Here is a 20,875-nt window from a genome sequence, read left to right on the forward strand (position 1 = left end):
TGAACTATGAGGATTTCAAGGCAGAGTTCCGCTTCATCTTCGATCAACCCCAGGAGGGCTCGGACCCACCCACGTCATCCGCCAGGGAAACCGTTTGGTGCCGGATTACTCCGTAGAATTCCGCACCCTCGCGGCTGAGAGTGGTTGGGGGGACAAGGTGCTCCACAGCACATTCAAGTGGGGATTGAACGACACCATCAAGGACTGGCTTCTCAAGAACGACCCCTCGTCCTATCAGGAACTGGTCACCTTCGCCCTGGAGATGGACAACTGCCTGCGTGAGAGGCGTTATGTCAGGACAGGACTCCGTTTCCAGGGTGGATGACCATACTCGGCCGCTCTCCCCCCAGTTCCCTTCCCAGACCTCCCCGAGCCCCAATTCCCACAATGCCCCCCAGTTCCCATCTCGGACCTCCCCGAACTCCCGTTCCCATGGCGCCCCCCATTACCAGCTCCATTCCCAGGGTCGAGGAGGAATCTCCCGTTCCACCACATCCCAAAGGTGCTCTATTGGATTGAGATCTGGTGACTGTGGAGGCCATTGGAGTACAGTGAACTCATTGTCATGTTCAAGAAACCAGTTTGAGATGATGTGAGCTTTGTGACATGGCGCGTTATCCTGCTAGAAGTAGCCATCAGAAGATGGGTACACTGTGGTCATAAAGGGATGGGCATGGTCAGCAACAATATTCAGGTAGGCTGTGGCAACGATGCTCAGTTGATACTAAGGGGCCCAAAGTGTGCCGAAAAAATATCCGCAACACCATTACACCACCACCACCAGCCTAAACCGTTGATACAAGGCAAGATGGATCCATGCTTTCATGTTGTTAACGCAAATTCTGACCCTACCATCTGAATGTTGCAGCGGAAATCGAGACTCATCAGACCAGGCAACATGTTTCCAATCTTCAATTGTCCAATTTTGGTGAGCCCGTGTGAATTGTAGCCTCAGTTTCCTGTTCTTAGCTGACAGGAGTGGTACCCGGTGTGGTCTTCTGCTGCTGTAGCCCATCTGCTTCAAGGTTCGATGTGTTGTGCGTTCAGAGATGGTCTTCTGCATACCTTGGTTGTAACGAGTGGTTATTTGAGTTACTGTTGCCTTTCTATCATCTCGAACCAGTCTGGCCATTCTCCTCTGACCTCTGGCATCAACAAGGCATTTTCGCCCAGAGAACTGCCGTTCACTGGATATTTTCTCTTTTTCTGACCATTCTCTGTCAACCCTAGAGATGGTTGTGTGTGAAAATCCCAGTAGATCAGCAGTTTCTGAAATACTCAGACCAGCCCCTCTGGCACCAACAACCATGCCACGTTCAAAGTCACTTAAATCACCTTTCTTCCCCATTCTGATGCTCAGTTTGAACTTCAGTAGGTCGTCTTGGCCATGTCTACATGCCTAAATGCATTGAGTTGCTGCCATGTGATTGGCTGATTAGATATTTGCGTTAACAAGCAGTTGAACAGGTGTACCTAATAAAGTGGCCAGTGAGTGTATTTTGTGTAAGGCATCTTGCTTATTAGTGATACTACGCAATCCTCATTTATCCAATAATGCCTCAAACTAATGTTGTGTGCTAAGGTAATCTGCTAAAATCTAAGCAAGACATACATTTCACCAGGTTAAGTCTAGAAATGACTTTATGATCCTTCGTTGCATTGTCAACTCAAGCATAATCGACAACAATAATTTGAATTGGCTGCCATTTAAGCCATTTAGCCAAATTAGTTTCTAATTTATATTTGGGGCAGATATTTCCAATATATATATTGCATGACAGGAAATGCCTCTCTTAGTTATTTGCAGGAAGAGATTCCCGACTAAATTGAGATTCAAAGATTCTAGTGTGGTGCTCACGCTGAGGCCAAAGTGTTTAAGAGACTCTCGACTATAAACCTAGGCTCATTATATTATAATATAATGTCTAATAGACAGGAAGCCAATCTATCATGTTTTATTCATTGGAGTCAGATGGAACTTGATTAGATTAACTATCCTATATTCCCTAATTAATCCAAGATACACAGTGTGACCACATTGTGTCCCATAAATTGTGGGAAATTCCCAGTCAATTACTCAAATGCATGACACACTGATAATATGTTTTTCTTTACAGGTAATATTTAGAGCCCATGTGCGGATACCATCAGAATCAGAATCAGATTTTGGCCAAGTATAGTTGCATATACAGGAAATTGATTTGGTGAGGTTGGTGCTTGATTAACAAAATAGTAAAATATTAACAAAATAGCAATTCGCAAGTGGCAATGAGGCTAGAGGCTGTGAAATGGGTATGGGGCATGTACACTATGAATTAGAATCATTTTAAATCATTCTAAATTACACTGTCAGTGTATTGTGTGTGTGTGTGTGTGTGTGTGTGTGTGTGTGTGTGTGTGTGTGTGTGTGTGTGTGTGTGTGTGTGTGTGTGTGTGTGTGTGACAGGGTGGAAGGGGTTTGAAGTCCCAGAGTCAGTGAGAGGCAGGGAGCTTGTTTGTGTGTCCCACTGCCATGGGGAAGAAACTGTTCAGGTGGTGTGAGGTTTTGGTCTTGATTGACCGGAACCTTTTGGAAGTCTATGGAAGAGGTGGTGACCAGGATGGGAAGGATCAGCTATGATCTTTCCTGCTCTCTTACTGGTCCTGGAGTGGAACAGGTCCAGGAGAGATGGCAGGTTGCAGCTGATGACCTTCTCGGCTGACTGAATAGTCCGCTGCAGTCTGCCTTTGTCCTTCGCAGTGGAGGCAGCGAACCAGATGGTGATCGATGAGCTGAGGATGGACTCAATGATGGCCGTGTAGAACTCGACCATCACTTTCTGCGGCATGCCGCAGGAAGAACATCCTCTGCTGGGTCTTCTTGATGGTGATGTTTTCCACCCACCTGAGGTCCTTTGAAATTATTGTCCCCAGGAATCTGAATTACTCCACAGTGTTAACTGGGGAGTCGCCCATGACGAGGGGTCGGTTGGGGCTGGGCTTCTCCTGAAGTCTATTACCATCTCTACAGTTTTTAGGGCGTTCAGCTCCAAGTTGTTCTGGCTGCACCAGGAAGCCAGGCTGTCAATTTCCTCTCTGTAGGCGGCCTCATTCACATTGGAGATTAATCCAATGAGGGTTGTGTCATCCGCGAACTTCAGGAGTTTGACAGAAGGGTGGCTAGAGGTGCAGCTGTTGGTGTAGAGGGAGAAGAGTAGAGGAGAGAGCATACAGCCTTGTGGAGCTCCAGTGCTGATGGTCCGGGACTCCGGGACAAGCTTGCCCAGCCACACGTGCTGCTTCCTGTCTGTCAGGAAGTCAGTGATCCACCTGCAGGTGGGCTCAGGCACGCTCAGCTGGGATAGCTTGTCCTGGAGGAGAGCTGGCGCGATGGTGTTGAATGCGGAGCTGAAGTCCACAAACAGGATTCTGGCGTAGGTGTCGGGGGAGTCTAGGTGCTGGAGGATGAAGTGGAGTCCCATGTTGACTGGGTTGTCTACAGACCTGTTGGCTCTGTAGGCAAACTGCAGTGGATCAAGGAGGGTTGGTGATGGCCTTGAGGTGGGTGAGCACGAGGCGCTCAAAGGTCTTCATTACCACAGAGGTCAGGGCGACTGGTCTGTAGTCATTAAGACCTGTGATCCTTTGCTTTTTGGGAACTGGGATGATGGTGGATGTTTTGAAGCAAGCAGGTACCATGCATTCAACCAGTGAAGTGTTAAAGATGTCCGTAAACACTGGAGACAGCTGGTCTGCACAGTGCTTCAGTGTGGAGGGGAAGACAGCGTCTGGTCCAGCTGCCTTGCGTGGGTTCTGTCTCTTTTGTTGACAGTTTGTTGATGTCTCTCTCCTGGATGGAGTGAGGTGTGATGGGGGGAAGGAGGCTGTCTGGTTCTATTGTGTAGGGGGGGGTAGTGTCTCTGTCCAGGCTGGGAAGAAGAGGTGTGATAGCTGTGCGGGGGGGGGCTTGGTTGTGTGGATCAGAGTCAGGACTGTTCCATTGTCTGTCGAATTTACAGTAGAACAGGCTGTTGGAAGCAGTCTTAAAAATGTCCCAGTCTGTGGTATCTAGGCAGTCACGCAGCTCCTCCACTGGTTCTCTGCTGCTCCAATTCTTAGATCTCCCCACAGCAGGTTTAGAAAGTTTTAGTTTCTGCCTGTATTCCGGGATCAGATGAATAAGTGCGTGGTCAGATAGTCCCAGAGCCGCGCGGGGAACTGCGTGATAAGCTCTGCTGATGGTGCTGTAACAATGATCCAAAATCTTCTCCTCCCTAGTCGGGCATTTGATTAGTTTGTGAGTTAAGTTGCCCTTGTTAAAGTCCCCAAGGACAAAAAATATGTGTTCTCTCTCCTTCTCTCCACTCCTAATATTTGGTCGGCTAGTTGACATTGAACCACTTTCACATCAGCTTGCGGAGGGATATGCCAGGGATATTGCGGAGGGAATGCCAGCCAATATAAAAGAAGTGAATTCACGTGGAGAGTAAAACGGTCTGCAGGTGATGATAAATGATTCCATCACTTTCACATCGTTGCACCAGCATTGACTTATATAGAAACAGATCTCTCCACCTTTCGTTTTGCGTGAAAGTATCGGGTCGCGATCCGCACGTAACAGCTGGAAGCCGGGCAGCTGTACAGCGGAGTCTGGTGTAGATTCAATCAGCCACGATTCCGTGAAACACAAAACAGAAGAGAGAGAAAAGTCTCTATTTGTCCTGATAAGAAGATGCAATTCGTCCATTTTATTGCACAGTGAGCGGACATTTGAGGGGAATATTCCCGGTAGAGGCGAGCATAATCCTCTCTCCCTGAAGCGCACCAGAGCCCCAGCAAGCTTACCTCTCCGTCTCCGCCTCACTGCTTGGCCAAGGGCCAGAGCACCTTTGACCAGAATGTCCAGTAAATCCACAGATGAGGTGAGAATGTTGGGACATAAATCAAATGGTGTTGAGTCCCTGATGTTCAGTATCTCGTCCCTTGTGAAAATAATCTGAATGGAGTCACATTTAACGGAATTAAAGACTAAAAACAAATAAAGAAGTGCGCACCAACACACCGTGGCAGCCATAGGAGGCGCCATCTTGATCGATTCAGTCTTATGCTTTCCAGATGATGTTACTCAAAGCCAGACCAGTGGCCTCTGATGTAACACAGAGGAGCAATTAATGTCAGTTTATTAAATGTGCATAGTGCATTTGGTAACTCAAGTTTATCTACAGGCGTCTATAGGTGTATGAGTATGTGGGTAGACACTTCCTTATCGCCTTCTTCAGGGTTTCCCTGAGTCTTTTATGAAGTGGCTTTAGACCGCACATGGGGCATATTCTGTTTCTATATTGTTAGACATTAATTACAGATTTTACCATCCTGTTAAAAGGTGATGTATTACGCAAGCAGGCAGGCCTTGCAAATGATATGTGAGGTTTAACATAAAGCCCATAACGCTCTGCATCACAGGATCACCACTGGTCTGTCTGAAGAGACAGATGAAAAGCTGCAACAGAATTGAATGTCTGTGCAGGTATATAGAAACACAGTAAATACCTCAAGGATGATTAAACATTATGCATACATGGAAATCATGTAACAAGAAGTATGCATAATGTTTAATCATCCTTGAGGTATTGTGTGTTTCTATATACCTGCACAGACATTCAATTCTGTTGCAGCTTTTCATCTGTCTCTTCAGACAGACCAGTGGTGATCCTGTGATGCAGAGCGTTATGGGCTTTATGTTAAACCTCACATATCATTTGCAAGGCCTGCCTGGTTTGAAGCCAGGACTATTTCTGCAACAGAATTTGCAGTCTAACTGACCCTGTCTGCAGTGAACATGGCAAATAATCAAATATGTATATTTATATAACTAAACAAGACATGATTTAGATACACACATTAGAGTTCACTGAGTTCTGATTTAGTCTAAGTCTTCATTGTCATTTTCACAGCAGATATACAGTGCCCTGCGTAAGTAATGGGACAGTGAAGCATTTGTTTCTTATTTTGGCTCTACACTCAAAAATGTGGATTTTAAATCAAACAAGTAATGTGAGGTTAAAGTAGATATTCTCAGCTTTTATTTAATGTTATTTGCGTACATATTGGTTTCACCATTCCAACACTTTGTATGCATAGTCCACCTGTTTCAGGATATGCAAAAGTAATGAGATAGAGAGCTGTCAATGTCTAGTATTGATTCTAGGCTTTGGGTTTGGAGTTTGCTATTGGTGTCTGTCAACATGAAGACCAAAGTGATGTCAATGAAAGTCAAGTAAGCCTTTATTAGGCTGAATATTTTGGAGAAAAAAAAACATAGCCAAAACCTTAGGCTTGCCAAAATCAACAGTGTGGAGAACAGGCTGTTGGAAGCAGTCTTAAAAATGTCCCAGTCTGTGGTATCTAGGCAGTCACACAGCTCCTCCACTGGTTCTCTGCTGCTCCAATTCTTAGATCTCCATACAGCAGGTTTAGAAAGTTTTTAGTTTCTGCCTGTATTCCGGGATCAGATGAATAAGTGCGTGGTCAGATAGTCCCAGAGCCGCGCAGGGAACTGCGTGATAAGCTCTGCTGATGGTGCTGTAACAATGATCCAAAATCTTCTCCTCCCTAGTCTGGCATTTGATTAGTTTGTGAGTTAAGTTGCCCGTCTGTGATTGCTGGTGACCTCAGCAATCACAGACAGGCTGGTAGGCTAAGGCAACTTCTACAGTGGATGACAGAAGAATGCTCATCATAATTAAGAAAAAAAACAAAACAACTGTCCCACTGATCAGGAACACTCTCCGGGAGGTAGGCGTGAATGTGTCAGAGACTACCAACCACAGAATACATCACCAGCTGAACTACAGAGGCTTCATTGCAAGGTGCAAACCACTAGTTATCTTCAAAAGATACGGTGAATATTATCATACCAGAGTGATTGCAAGTGGAAGGTTTATAGAAAAACTGTGAAACATGGTGGGGGGGGGGGTGTTAATGTTAGGGTAGCTGCCACTAGAACTGGCTAACTTGTCTTCTGAACTTCTGAAGTGTACAGAAACAGTGCTCTGCTGAAGTACAAGTAAATGCCTCCAAATTCATTGGATGCAATAACCCAAAACACACTGCCATAGCAACTAGGGAGTTTTTTCAGGGCCAAAAAGTGTAAAGTTCTTGACTGGCCAAATCAATCTTCAGATTTAAATCCAATTGAACATGCATTTCATTCAATGATTTTAGGCAAAAATATAAAAAACAAAACAAAAAATTGAAGATGGCTGCAATATAGGCCTGGGAGAGCATCACCAGAGAATACACCCAGTGTCAATGGGTCAATGGGTCGCAGACTTCAAGCAGTTATTGCATGCAAAGGATTGTCAACCAAATACAAATCATGAGTGCTGAATTTGGACATTTAATAAATTCGTCCCATCACTTTTGGGTACCCTGAAACAGTGTTGTAATGTCTGAATGGTAAAACCAATATGTACACAAATACCATCAAATAAAAGCTGATAATCTCTGAAACCTCATAGTAATTGTTTGTTTTCAAATCCAAACCTTTTGATTGTAGAGGCAAAGGAATAATACATGCTTCACTGTCCCATTACTTACGCAGGGCACTGTATATGTTGTTTATCTCAAACCTTCTCTACACACGTTTAAAACTACATTTAACTTTTCATTTTACTTTTAATTTAGAATCTTCTTTTGATTCTTGAGAAGGTTACAATGCCAAGCCCATGGAATTGTTCCTGGGCACACATTGCTGACTGTTCCTTTATTTTTGTTTGCAAAGTAATTTCTTTCTCTCAAGAAGGGGTTAGCTCATTTTAACATGCAGTGACATGTTCTTCTTTCCTATTGGAAAATTAAATCTTCTGTGTAAACTTTGAATATGCATCTTATATGGTTTTAAGAAGATCTGTTTTCTCTGCTTCCCTGTTATAGCCATCCTATGACTTGATAGTATTTCAATTTTACCTCGAGTTGTTGTACGAAACCAATCTTATCAGACCTGTAATACATCTTGATTATTAATATGTTCTTCAACTGATTGTGTGTGTGTGTGTGTGCGTGTGCGTGTGCGTGTGCGTGTGCGTGTGCGTGTGCGTGTGCGTGTGTGTGTGTGTGTGTGTTTTGTCTTTGAAGTTATAGCTTGTTGGCAGAAAGTTGTTGACATTTACATGTCAAGGACAGTGCCTCCTCCCTTTGGTAAGAGACATCTTCTGAACAAGCACAGTGGTGTTACCATAATCACAAGAATTCCAACCTGGGATGCAGGTCTCTCAAGACTTTCCTCATGTACACTTTCGATGCCTTCACTCTGTTGCGTCCATGGGGTGGACTGATAGGGGGAGAAATCAAATCTGACCCCCTTTTTGCGATCCCTTCCCCTGATAGGCCAAATGGCCACAGTAAACTCATTGAGACAAATGAATTGTCTCACTTTGATGTTGAGTGAGTCTTCAGGAATGTTTGAGTATCATTTGACTGTAACTGATATTCTGACTGGTTCAGCCTATGTCTGACTGGTTCACCCTTACAACCAACTCTTGATTAGATTACAGATAGATGAAAGGCAGGTATAAAACAGGCATTTGAGGAACATACTTTTCTCTTTGTCTTCTGGTCTTGGATCCAGCTGTATGTCTGTGTCTCTCTCTGTCTCTCTACCTCTCTTTGCTCTTTCCCTCATTTACCATAAGGGTAGAATGTAACATTTATATATGATATATTTGCCTGGTAATAGATGTATTCGTTTACAATGTTATTAAAGTCTCAATTGATTTAATCTCACTTGACCATTCTTGCTCTAGTCAATCCAAACATATGCACATAGTGTTCATTAAATAGAGTAGATTATTAATATTACAATATGCTTTGTTATTAACAGGTCATTGCCAAATTTCCTTGCCAATGTTATTGTAACTGCCAACCTATAATAGTCTACAGTGCCATTGGTTTCACAATGTTATTGGGGAGTATATTGATAAGCAAGGGCTATCTGAAATACTGGAGGTGTTAGAGAGCCAAGATGAGCCTTATGAGTGGGCTTTGTCTGAGCTCAACAGGAATCCAAAAATGTTAAAGATTAAAAAGGAAAAGGTGGACAGCATAACAAGCACACAGAAAGTTCAAGGCAAGAAAATCTACACTAGAATAGAAGAACACTGTACTACATGGTCAGGTTGAACAGCAAGCTTCAAAACTGTTTGTGGACAAAAGAAAACTTTTGATTACGGTATGTAACCCCGGTTCTCACTATGGAATATGTATCCCTATTCGCTGAAACCCTGTTCAATCACGCCTGGAACAGGCCTGGAGCGCTTTGCATGGCTAACCCCACCCCTGCCAGCTTACAAAAGCTCATGCACAGTACAACCATTTCATTCTGCATTCACAAGCTCGTAAAAGAGGGGCAATCTGGTGAGATTTCTCCCTAATCTCCTTCAGAGAACAGGGGTTACTTACCATAAACCAAAGTTCTGTTTCAGTCAACTTGGTTCGGACATTTGCAAAATGCTCCGATTGCTAAAGCCTGTACAGAAAATCTGAGTGAGTACGTAGAAATGTACACAGTTCACCCTACGCAGTTCCAGCGCCAAGGACCGAATGCACCAAAGAAGGTGCAGTGACAACCAGGGGGTAGCATCTCAAGAAAGTGTGAGGGGCTGAATTGGCTGCAGCACAAATCTCAGAAACAGAGATGCCCTTGAACAGAGCACAAGACATATCAATTCCTCTAAAGGAATGCGCCCAGACTCCCAAAGGGGGAATTGTATGCCTCCACTATATAGTGGGAAGGCATGTTTGGATAGTGCCCTACTCTGTACGAGATCAGCGAAACACACAAACAGTTGATCACAGCCTATGAACATCTCAGATCTGTCCCTGTAAATGCATAATGAGTGTGCAGATGCCTATCCTCTGGAGAAGAAGTGGTAGGGCATGGAAAGAAGCACCACTACTGTATGTCATAGAAATGGCTTTGGGAACGAACGCGGTGTTAGGACCTATTGTAACCTTGCATGGAGGTCACTATCACGCTTGACCATGGACAAGGCCAGCAACAAAATGACCGACAAGGGGGTGTGCCCCTATAGTCGTTTCACCAGGACCAACATGGCATAATAATAATAATAATAATAATAATAATAATAATAATAATAATAATAATAATAATAATAATGGATCGGATTTATAAAGTGCATTTCTTGAACCCAATGCGCTGTACAACAACATGAAAAAACAGACGATAACTATTTTATTATTATTATTATTAATAATAATAATAATAATAATAATAATAATAATAAATCAACAATAAAAATCAACAAAAGTCATTAAATGCCATTAAATGTTTTGAGAAGTGCTTTGAATGCTGTTACAGACTCAGCTTCCCTAACAAGGTCAAGGAGTGTGTTCCACAGCCTGAAGGCCCTGCCTCATAAGGTCTTTAGTCATAAGGTCAAGTGGCATGGATGGCTTGGTAGGTGAGGACCAGGACCTTGAAGTCAATGCGTGAGCTGATGGGGAGCCAATGTAGGTTGAATAGGACAGGGGTGATGTGCTCACGGGGGGAGGTGTGGGTGAGGATCCACGTAACACAGTTTTGGACATACTGCAGCCGATTGATGCGTTTGGCAGATGCCCCAAAAAGAAGGGCATTGTGGTAGTCCAGACGGGATGAAATGAAGGCGTGGATGAGGTGTTTGGCGGCAGGTTGGGTGAGCAGAAGATGGATTTTTGCAATATTTCTGAGGTGGAAAAAACTACTCTGGTGATTTTCTTGATGTGTGCCTCGAGGGATAATTGACTGTCATTCGTTGGTTAAAAACATTGGGAAGTTTGAAACTGCTCAGCAAGACCCTGTTGGATTTTTGGCCACTCTGGACTGCCATGTTTCCATACATAGCTTAACTGATTCTGAGGCAAGTGTTACTGTATGTTGATGGTTTGTCTTCCCCATTCTTTGGCCAGCACTCTTCCCCAGGCTATTCAAAATAAGGATGCAAGCTTTTTTTTTACTGTATTGGGTCTATGTTTTGTGGACTGGGAAAAGATGAAATCGTTTTGATCTATTTACTTTTGTCTGAGGCAGACACATGTGTATTCATTTGGTTCACTAACATGGAGAAGTGTTTGATATTTTCTGTAAATATATATAGTAATATATATATATATATATATACACTGTATATAGTATGGCCATATATTACATGCTCAGGCTCTTGGAGCAACAGGAATTCATTCATTTCAATTAATTTCTCGCTAAACAAATGGGTCACTCTCATTGTAGAATGTTGATGGGGCCAAAAGATGATAAACAACACAATGTTTACAGCAGTATTATTAGATTAGATTAGATTAGATTAGATTCAACTTTATTGTCATTGTGCAGAGTACAAGTACAGAGACAACGAAATGCAGTTAGCGTCTAACCAGAAGTGCAAAATAGCAGAAAGTGCAATGAACAGTATTTACAGGTAGTGCAATATATGATCAGTAGTAGTGCAGTATAATATAGTATAGTATAAGCAGTATATATAGCAGTGCAGTATAGCAGTATGTGAGTAGCAGTAGCATTATAGCAGAATAAATAGTTACAGTATGAGCAGTGTAGCAGCATATGAGCTGTATAGGTAATGCAGTCTAGCAGTATATATGTATTAACAGTAACATGAGGTAGATGCAGAATAAATATAAATATGGAATGCCGTATAAACAGTATAAACAAGTATCTACAGTATGTGCAGTAGTATTAAAGAAATATAGGAAAATATAGGATATGTGCATTATGTGCATTATGAACAGTATGAACAGTATGGACAGGTATGTACAGAAGAGCAGTGGTATTGAGTAAGAGTAAGAGCAGGGGAGGGGAGTAATAGTGCAATAGTGCAATTGTCCGGGTGGGGGGGGGGGGGGGGGTTGCGGGGGTAGTAGGTTGTCAGGTAGGTGTAGTGTTCGTGTTCAGCAGGGTGACAGCCGCAGGGAAGAAGCTGCCTCTGAACCTACTGGTTCGGGTGCGGAGAGACCTGTAGCGCCTCCCGGAGGGGAGTGGGGTGAAAAGTCTATGGTTGGGGTGAGAGATGTCCTTGACGATGCTGCGTGCCTTACGCAAGCATCGTTTGCCCTGGACAGCCTCGATGGAGGGGAGTGAGGAACCGGTGATGCGTTGGGCAGTTTTCACCACCCTCTGCAGTGTTTTCCGGTCCGATGCCGAGCAGTTGCCATACCATACTGTGACACAGTTGGTAAGGATACTCTCGATGGTGCAGCGGTAGAAGTTCACCAGGATCTGAGGAGATAGATGGACCTTCTTTAGTCTCCTCAGGAAGAAGAGACGCTGGTGAGCCTTCTTTATCAGGGTGGAGGTGTTGAGGGTCCAGGAGAGGTCCTCAGAGATGTGGACACCCAGAAACTTGAAGCTGGTGACTCGCTCCACCTCAGTCCCGTTGATGAGGATGGGGGTGTGTGCGCCAGCTTTAGACTTCCTGAAGTCCACAATGAGTTCTTTGGTCTTCTTGGTGTTGAGAGCCAGGTTATTGTCGTTGCACCACACTGTTAGGTGCTGGACCTCCTCCCTGTAGGCCGACTCATCGTTGTTGCTGATGAGACCGATCACCGTTGTGTCGTCTGCAAACTTAACAATGGTGTTTGAGCCATGTACAGGTGTGCAGTCGTAGGTGAAGAGGGAGTAAAGGAGGGGGCTCAGCACACAGCCTTGTGGAACGCCGGTGTTCAGGGTGAGGGTTGAGGAGGTGTGGTTGTGAAGCCTAACAGACTGCGGCCTGTTGGTCAGGAAGTCTAGAATCCAGTTGCAGAGGGAGGGGTTGATGCCCAGTTGCCTGAGTTTGGAGATCAGTTTGGAGGGGATGATGGTGTTGAATGCTGAGCTGAAGTCAATAAACAGCATTCTCACATAAGAGTTAGTCTTGTCGAGGTGGGACAGGGCGGAGTGAAGTGCCGTTGAAATGGCATCCTCTGTACTCCTGTTCTGCCGGTAGGCGAATTGAAAGGGGTCCAGTGTGGGTGGTAGGCAGGTCTTGAGTTGAGCTAAGACCAGCCTCTCGAAGCACTTCATGATGATGGGCGTGAGTGCCACTGGTCGGAAGTCATTTAAGCTCGTTGCAGTGGAGTGTTTTGGCACCGGCACGATGGTGGTGGTTTTGAAGCACGCGGGGACAGCTGCTTGGGCTAGGGACAGGTTGAATATGTCAGTCCAAACCTTAGTCAGCTGCACAGCGCAGGCCCTGAGGACACGTCCGGGGATCCCATCAGGACCAGCAGCCTTGCGTGCGTTAGTCCTGCTCAGTGCCGCACACACGTCGGTGGGGGATAGAGTGAGGGGCTGGTGATCCGCAGGGAGCACAGCCTTGATGGCCACCTCCTTGTTGTCCCTGTCAAAGCGGCCGTAGAAGTGGTTCAGCTCATCAGGGAGGGAGGCGTCAACGGAGAGGGGTGAGGTGTTAGATGGTTTGTAGTCAGTGATGGCCTATATTACAAGATTACTTTAAATAAATACCTTTCTGTCACAAAGATACTTGTCTGCAACTCCAGCCTTTTAGCTGTATGCTGAGGTAAAGTACTGAATTTCATTTGATTGGAGGCAAGTATCTTCTCATATTTCTTCATGAAAATGAAATTACTTAAGGTAAGACCTCACAATTTCTCCAACTTGCCTCTAAAAATCTTGAGGATGTCACCTTTTTTTCTCAATTCAGCAAATCCATTGGAAGTAGTGCCTTTCTTAGAAGAAGTAATGGATTGCATTTTATATACTTTTCATTAGGTCTCAAAGTACTTAAAAAAAAGGGTTAGGTATTAAGTATAACACAAATGTATAGAACCCACCTGGGTGATGTATGTAACTCTTACTCTATCCTGACATTTTGAGCCAGAACCGTTACCACTATCAGCTATGACCAAGTAAAAGTGAGCAGTTATTCTTCTCATTGGAAACTGGTATGGTTGTGTGACGGCCAAGGTACATTTCGGCATATTGTAACCAGGACACCAGAGGCTAACACCCCTACTCTTGTAAGTGCCAAAGGATCTTTCGTGATCACAGGTCTCAGTCTGACTCAAGGTCTTATCTCATCCAAATGACCGCCTGCATTGGGGTTTCCTTGGGCTATAGGGAAGAGTGCCCCTTACTAGCCCCAGCAAGACCAATTCTATCAGCATTCTGACTTTGCTGGGTCTGAAAACCCTCACCAGACCACTACCTATCGCTCTCTCCCACCTGGGAGCAATTTACAGTTATCTTCCCAGATATTTCACACCTCTCTCTGCACCACTCCCACAACATCAGAGCTATTAAAACAGGTCTGTCTGCAATGGCCTCCAACTTCAGAATGGAGGGAGAGAGTGCCATTGTGGCATATGTGTTTGCATGAGGAGGAGAGTCATTCCATATGACATTATAGTGAAGATGTTCAAACATTGTTTAGACATCTGTCTATGTCCTGAATAGTTAGTAATTTGGGTAAAAAAAATACATTCAAATTATTTCTCTAAAGGGCGAACATTGATGTTAAAATAAAAATAATTTATTTTGAATTACCCATGCAGGGGTTCCGTTAACCAAACATGTTCCGTCATTTACAGACTTATAGAAGTGTTGATGGAACTTACTTTACTGGTGCTGTCATGATGATTGACACTGATGATTTCCACCCTGGAGTGACATCTGGAGCTTTCAACTTGTATTGCTTTAGTTATTGTGGTTGTAAGTAATTCATGTCATAATAGTTTTTACTATGAATGCAAACATAGTTTTCACTATGAACAGGCCTACATTTGTTGTAATTAACTAATGTTATAAAACAACTAACAAACATCCCCAAATGCAACAATAACAATAGAGCAGTGGTAAACATGTAACACATACACTCACCGAACACTTTATTAGGAACACTATACTCTATGCTAATACTGGGTAGGGCCTCCCTCAATTCTTCGTGGCATTGATTCCACAAGATGTTGGAAACATTCCTTTGACATTCTGGTCCATGATGTCATGATTGCATCACGCAATTCCTGCAGATTTTTCATGTGCACTTTCAAGCTGTGAATCTCCCATTCTACCACATCCCAAAGGTGTTCTATTGGATTTAGATCCGGTGACTGGGAAGGCCACTGAAGAACACTGAACTCATTGTCATATTCATGAAACTGGTTTGAGACGACTTTTGTTTTGTGACATGGTGCATTATCATGCCAGAAGTAGCCATTAGAAGATGGGTAAGTTGTGGCCATGAAGGGTTGCACATGGTCAGCAACAATACTCAAATAGGCTGTGGCATTCAAGCGATGATTGATTGGTATTAATGGGCCCAAGATGTTCCTAATAAAGTGTTTGATGAGTGTATAATAATGGGTAAACAGTGATGGACCCATGTGTAAATGGCACGGTTTGAGTGTGGATGTGTCTCTTCCATTGGGAAAGAAGAAGCAGGAAGCTATGTAAATCTGAATCATGTTTCCCATATACAAAACCTCTCTATTTCCTGTTCGACCTCGTAGTGTTTGTTCAACCTCTCAATTTAACCTATTGCTGAGGCAAATGTTCAGTCACTGTCTGAAATGGCAAAAGGCCTCAGAAGATTAAAGAAGAATCAGAGATGTCAGGTCCATTCTCTTTAATCACCTTTCCTAGACATTAGCTCACCAAATCTCCTTTGATGACTCATCGCCTCTAGTTCTGCAAGTGGAAAGTCTTGGGGGTGCAAGTTTTAATCGTCACGCTCTCTGCCCTTTGTCCCAGGAGCAACAAACTGGACCTACAGCATGAAAGGGGGGCCTCTATCTGTGCTGCTCAGGAGTCTAACTGACTCAGAACTTTTTCTGCTAATGCACTAGCCTGCCTTGACACAGACCACTGCAAGCCGAGGTTCTGCTACAGACAGCAAAGACCAGATTGGGTTGTAAAGTGACACAATGACAAAAAAGAGCTTTCACACCAGGGCTTTTTCTCCTTATAACAAAGCCCCCAAGTATTTCACTTTTACATAATTAAATGTTATGCTCAAGTAAGTTACATAAGGAGGGGAAAGTTTACCTTTCTGAAAGTTGTGCCTCCTCAGATGTTATGAGCGAGTGAAATATCCATTTTGAAGCCTGAGGACAAATCCGGTCATCTTCAATATGTGTTTTTCTGCGAACTCATCTCTAAACATTTCTCTGGGGCAGACATTTCATTAAACATAATGACCTACATAAATGTCCAGTGCTGAACACCTCTGAGAAATAAGATTCAACGTGGTATTGGGAATCAAAACATTTTGTCAAACTGCCCTAGAATAAAAGAACAGCATAAGAGATTGTCTTGAAAGTTCTCAAATATCACAGATGTTAATTGGTGTACAAATTGATAAATAGATGTAGCTTGTCATTTAAACCATAAAAGAGCGTCTTAAAGTCTGGTGTATTAATGTAATAATATAATAATCATAATTGCAGTATTACCAAATCGTTATTGCAAACACATACAACTGGGAGCCCTAATTGCCTTTCAAGACTCCATTGAGCAAGTAATTAGGTTTTAGCTTAAGTCATGAGCAGTCTCAATCATGTCTACATGCCGTATGAAATACAACTACTAATAGGACATGCGAACAACAGCATATCATCAAACTGATAAGAGCACTTTGTTTCAAAATATGCTGCTTCTCAGATCTCAAGCGATGATCTTTTGATACATGCGACTGCATTACAAGTGTGGCCTGCTAACTCGCCTGGGAAAGCAAAGTATGAAAACCTTAGTTTGCAAGACCCTCTGCCATGCTTGTTAAAGCAAACATTTCACCAAATCAGCAGAGACATCTCTCAGCTCAATGCACCACAGAGTGTAGTTCTATCTGATCTAAGAAGACCAGGCTCTGTGCCCTAATATGCAACTCAAAGGCACTTCAAGACAGCAGATCCCATTCTAAGGCATTGTGTGCTACAAGCCCTCTCTCAATTACTCACTTTCATGATTTTTTTGTTCCACAATGTGCGGCCACAGAGCAGACCAATAACAGCTTTTAGGCTGATTGGCAGCCAGAGGTAGAGAGAAGGAGAGGAGCCTTATTGTGTCTGCAAGATCTCCATTTATGCTCTGTCCATGTACACAGTGCCATTCATAATACTTTCATATTTTTCACAGGATAATAAGGCACTTTGTTTTGCCTATATTATGTGTGATAAATGAAACTAAATGCTAAACACAGCAAATGACTTACATACAGGCATGGGATGAATCTTATCACAGGGATCAGTTCAGTTCCATCTTTCGTCTCACAGTTAGTTATGACTTCAAAAGCCATGAAATAAACCCTTTATAGATCTATCATTAACATAACATGACACCTGAAATAATATCAATGTCAACTCATGACAAATCCCTGAGCAGTGTCATGGCATATGCAGTGATAAATGGTCAGGTGGCTCGTTGGCTACCAATCCGGTTGGCTGCCATAAATGACTAAATTCATATCCTGGCTTTAATAGCGTTATGAAGGCTTCGGCTGACAGACAATGCACACAATGCCATGGCATGGCCAAAAACAGCATCAAACCATACATCAAATCCTTGAGAGCACTCTTCATTATCATGACCTTAGGTGACCCCCGCATTCCCCTTTTTGTCTCCTTGTCTCTGGAAGTGTGCCTGAATAGTCTGTAGTGGTTTCCTCTCTATTGTCTAAAGAGATAAGCAAACACAGGGGGCACCAATATGCTTCCGCTGAAGAGCGCTGCACACCACTAAAACAATGTGCAAAGACCGTTTTGGTAATTTGGTCTCACCGCAAAGTGTGTCTGCCCCAACAAACACAAACTTTGCACCAATATAGGCAGAGCAGTAAATGGGAGTTTCAGAGAGAACATTCCATGTTCAATAATAACTATAGGCAAAAATAGACACTTATTTGATCATAACGGGCACAGCAGTTGTTGGGGATAATCCCTCATGAGTACATCCTCTACAAAATATATGGAAGGAGGCCTTGTGTATATTCTCATACTATGAAATTCTGTACACAATATTCCCTAAAACATCGAATGACCTCTGCGCTCTGTGCCAATTACTAATGAATGTCTTTGATAGAGTATAAAATCTAATATTTTACATATTGTAGACTGTACAGATTACAGGAATATGTGCATATGGAGAGCCTAGGCCACTAAACATAATTTTGCACAGCACTCTTTAGCCCAGGAGGTGTTAATGAATGGTAGTGGACGCCTACTGGCAATCTGCTTACACCTATCATGTTCTCTCAAATCAGTGCAGATACAGAGAGGAAACCAGAAGAGGGAGCGACTTTAGACTATTTAGATGCAGCCCAAGACTCAAAAGAGAACCAGATATTTAGACTCCTGTTGGAAGTTCCCAAAGAGCCATATGAACCATCATAAGGAAACTAGCTGAGTGATGTGGTGCTGTGGACCTGTCACCATGACTCCTCTAGTATTTTAAACCTGGGACAGGTGCATTAGAGCTAGCATAGCGTGACAGGCCCCAGTAATGGCTAGGGTCAGGCCACTAGGCAGAGACTGCTCAGACAAACCCTGTCATCAGGGGCTGATAAAACAACCATAACCTCTCTTAACATCCATGACAGTGCATCAAACAGATAAACAATTGGGGCCAATTCTGTTGACACGCCCAGGTTTTTTTTGCTGTTGGATTAAATTAAAAATTAAATTAAAAAATGACATTCTGAAACTAGAATTAAGAATTTTAGCTTGGAAAACCCAAATTGGCCTGGACATAAGTGTTGGCACCAAAAAGCTAGTACTTTGTTGCACAGCCTTTGATGAACATTAAGATGCAGCAAGCTCACTGATGGCTACAAGAAGTGTTTTGAGGCAGTTACCTTTGCCAAAGGCTGTGCAAGTACTAGAAACAACAAAATCAGCCCCCAAATGTACTGTATGTTGATGTTGGACACTGTAGTTTGGGTGTAAAACTGTCATCCTTGCAATGCGGTTTCGATAAAAAAAATGGAAAGATAAGAAGAAGGATAGAGTGTGTTCAAAGACCAAAGCACCTGAGCACCAGTTTGGGAGCATCTTGTGAACAAGCCCGTTTCACATCTCTCTCATCAACTTCCCCTTCCCTCTCTCTGTACCCCCACCCTCACCCCACTCTATTGTCATTTTCCTCATTTGGGAATTTTATAGACTGTTCTTCTGAGTGTTAAGGTTTGCAGTGCTCAAAAAGGAATCAGCTGGCTATGCTTATGAACGTGCATGGCTGTCACTCATGCATCCTGATGGAAAACCAATATAAAATCCAAATTGTCCAGCTGACATCTTTTGAGAGACATTTTGAAAACATCATGAAACAATCGAACACAGACATGACCTACTACATTCCTTACCAAGAATGTGACAGACAAATTGTCAATGTCCCCCTTTGTTATCCACAAATGTGCAATGGGCGGCTATCTAGCTTGTTTGTTTTTTTCTCGCTATTATAAACGCACTGCATTCCATCATTTCAAACATGAATGAAAATCAATAACCAGTCTGCGGTGGGTAACATCATTTCACACATCACACTCTAATGCCAACATACGTATTAGTAATGTACTGTGCTCACTCTTCAGTTAGAAACTAATAGGGTCAAGGTCGGGATACAGCATGGATATATTTTGGTGGAAAACAAGCGGTGTCTCTGAGCTCTTACGCAACGCGCCACCGAGACAGACCGTATACAGTACAGGACGTGATCTGGTCAAGCACACACATTGAATAACGAAATGTCAGATTGGCAGAGAAAATAAGACTCAGATTCACAGTAGTTGAAGACGGTGGTAAGACACTGTGCATGTCCTGCCCTATAGTCAAAATGTAGATTCATCTGTTATTTAAATATAGTACACAATGTATTCCCACTAAATGTTTTGAAATGGAGAAATACCCATACATTATATTGTGTTGAGAAAAAGAAAACATCTCAACACGTTTTAAGCACAAAAACGCATACTAACGCGCAGACATCCCATTTTTTCAAAGTTACTGGAGGGGCAACAATCATTTAGGCTTCCTAGAAACGTAGATCATAAAGACACTTCAGCTTTGATATATTTAAATAAAAATAGGTTACCTGAGTTTTCAGTGGCTCTCCGTGGTCAATTATGCTTATAAAAGGAATTTCCAAAAAAGAAGCCATAAATTCCACTTGTACGATCTCTTCCTGGGTCTGGGGGAAGGCGAGCACAGCGGAGACCCCCTGAACAACGATAGCCTGACAAACACACCTGAAAAGGGACTCCGGGTCTCCGTTGATGGGCTCTCGAGGCACCACTTCTAGGCTCAGGTTGTACGGTAGAAAGTTGTCCCCAGTTTGAGCGACACCGGCGAGGGCGCGGTTCAGAGCTGCCTGTACTCTGGCCGGCTGGCGGGTGGGCAGGAGAGCACCAAGGCGCACGGTATGTCCGATCTGCGCCAGGATGTGGCACGGCTGGGGATGAAGGTGACAAGGGTCGATGAAGAAATGGACAATGACTTGGAATCCGAAGTAAAAGTATGCCAAGAATCTTGAGAAGATTAAATGCATCCTGCTGGGCTTTCAAACGGAATGAGGCATTGTCAGAAGATAGCATTGCTTGCCTTGTTTCTTTCTTCTCTGCTTGTCTTTTCTGTAAGGTCCTTTTTCCTTTTGTTGACGATGATATGACTGGTGATGTATATAGATGGAGTTACAGTGCGAATGTGTGTAAGGAGTTGAAGGGGAGGGGGTGAACGATGGAAAGGCGCAGATGCCGCTGGACTGTCATTCTCGGAGAACACTTGCGGAGCAGTGGTGAGATGGTGTAGTATTGGACGGGATATTGACAATTGAAAATAGACACCTGCGTGTTGCCAAGATGAAAACAATAATGTGGGTTTTATGTCCAGCTTGCACTTT

General features: G+C 43.4%; 1 protein-coding gene across 1 annotated transcript in view; it reads right to left on the bottom strand.

The window, feature by feature from the left end:
- The window catches only part of grin3bb (glutamate receptor, ionotropic, N-methyl-D-aspartate 3Bb), a gene marked incomplete at both ends in the record, with an annotated part of 186,205 nt that extends 165,681 nt beyond the window's left edge, over nucleotides 1-20,524 (bottom strand). The window contains one exon of the mRNA XM_083671493.1: nucleotides 20,072-20,524. Coding sequence (XP_083527619.1) covers nucleotides 20,072-20,524 — 453 coding nt within the window. The remainder of the gene's footprint in view (nucleotides 1-20,071) is intronic.
- Nucleotides 20,525-20,875: the final 351 nt, after the last annotated feature.

The sequence above is a fragment of the Argentina silus genome, assembly GCF_951799395.1.
Source record: "Argentina silus genome assembly, chromosome: 6".
In the NCBI taxonomy this organism is placed as follows: Eukaryota; Metazoa; Chordata; class Actinopteri; order Argentiniformes; family Argentinidae; genus Argentina; species Argentina silus.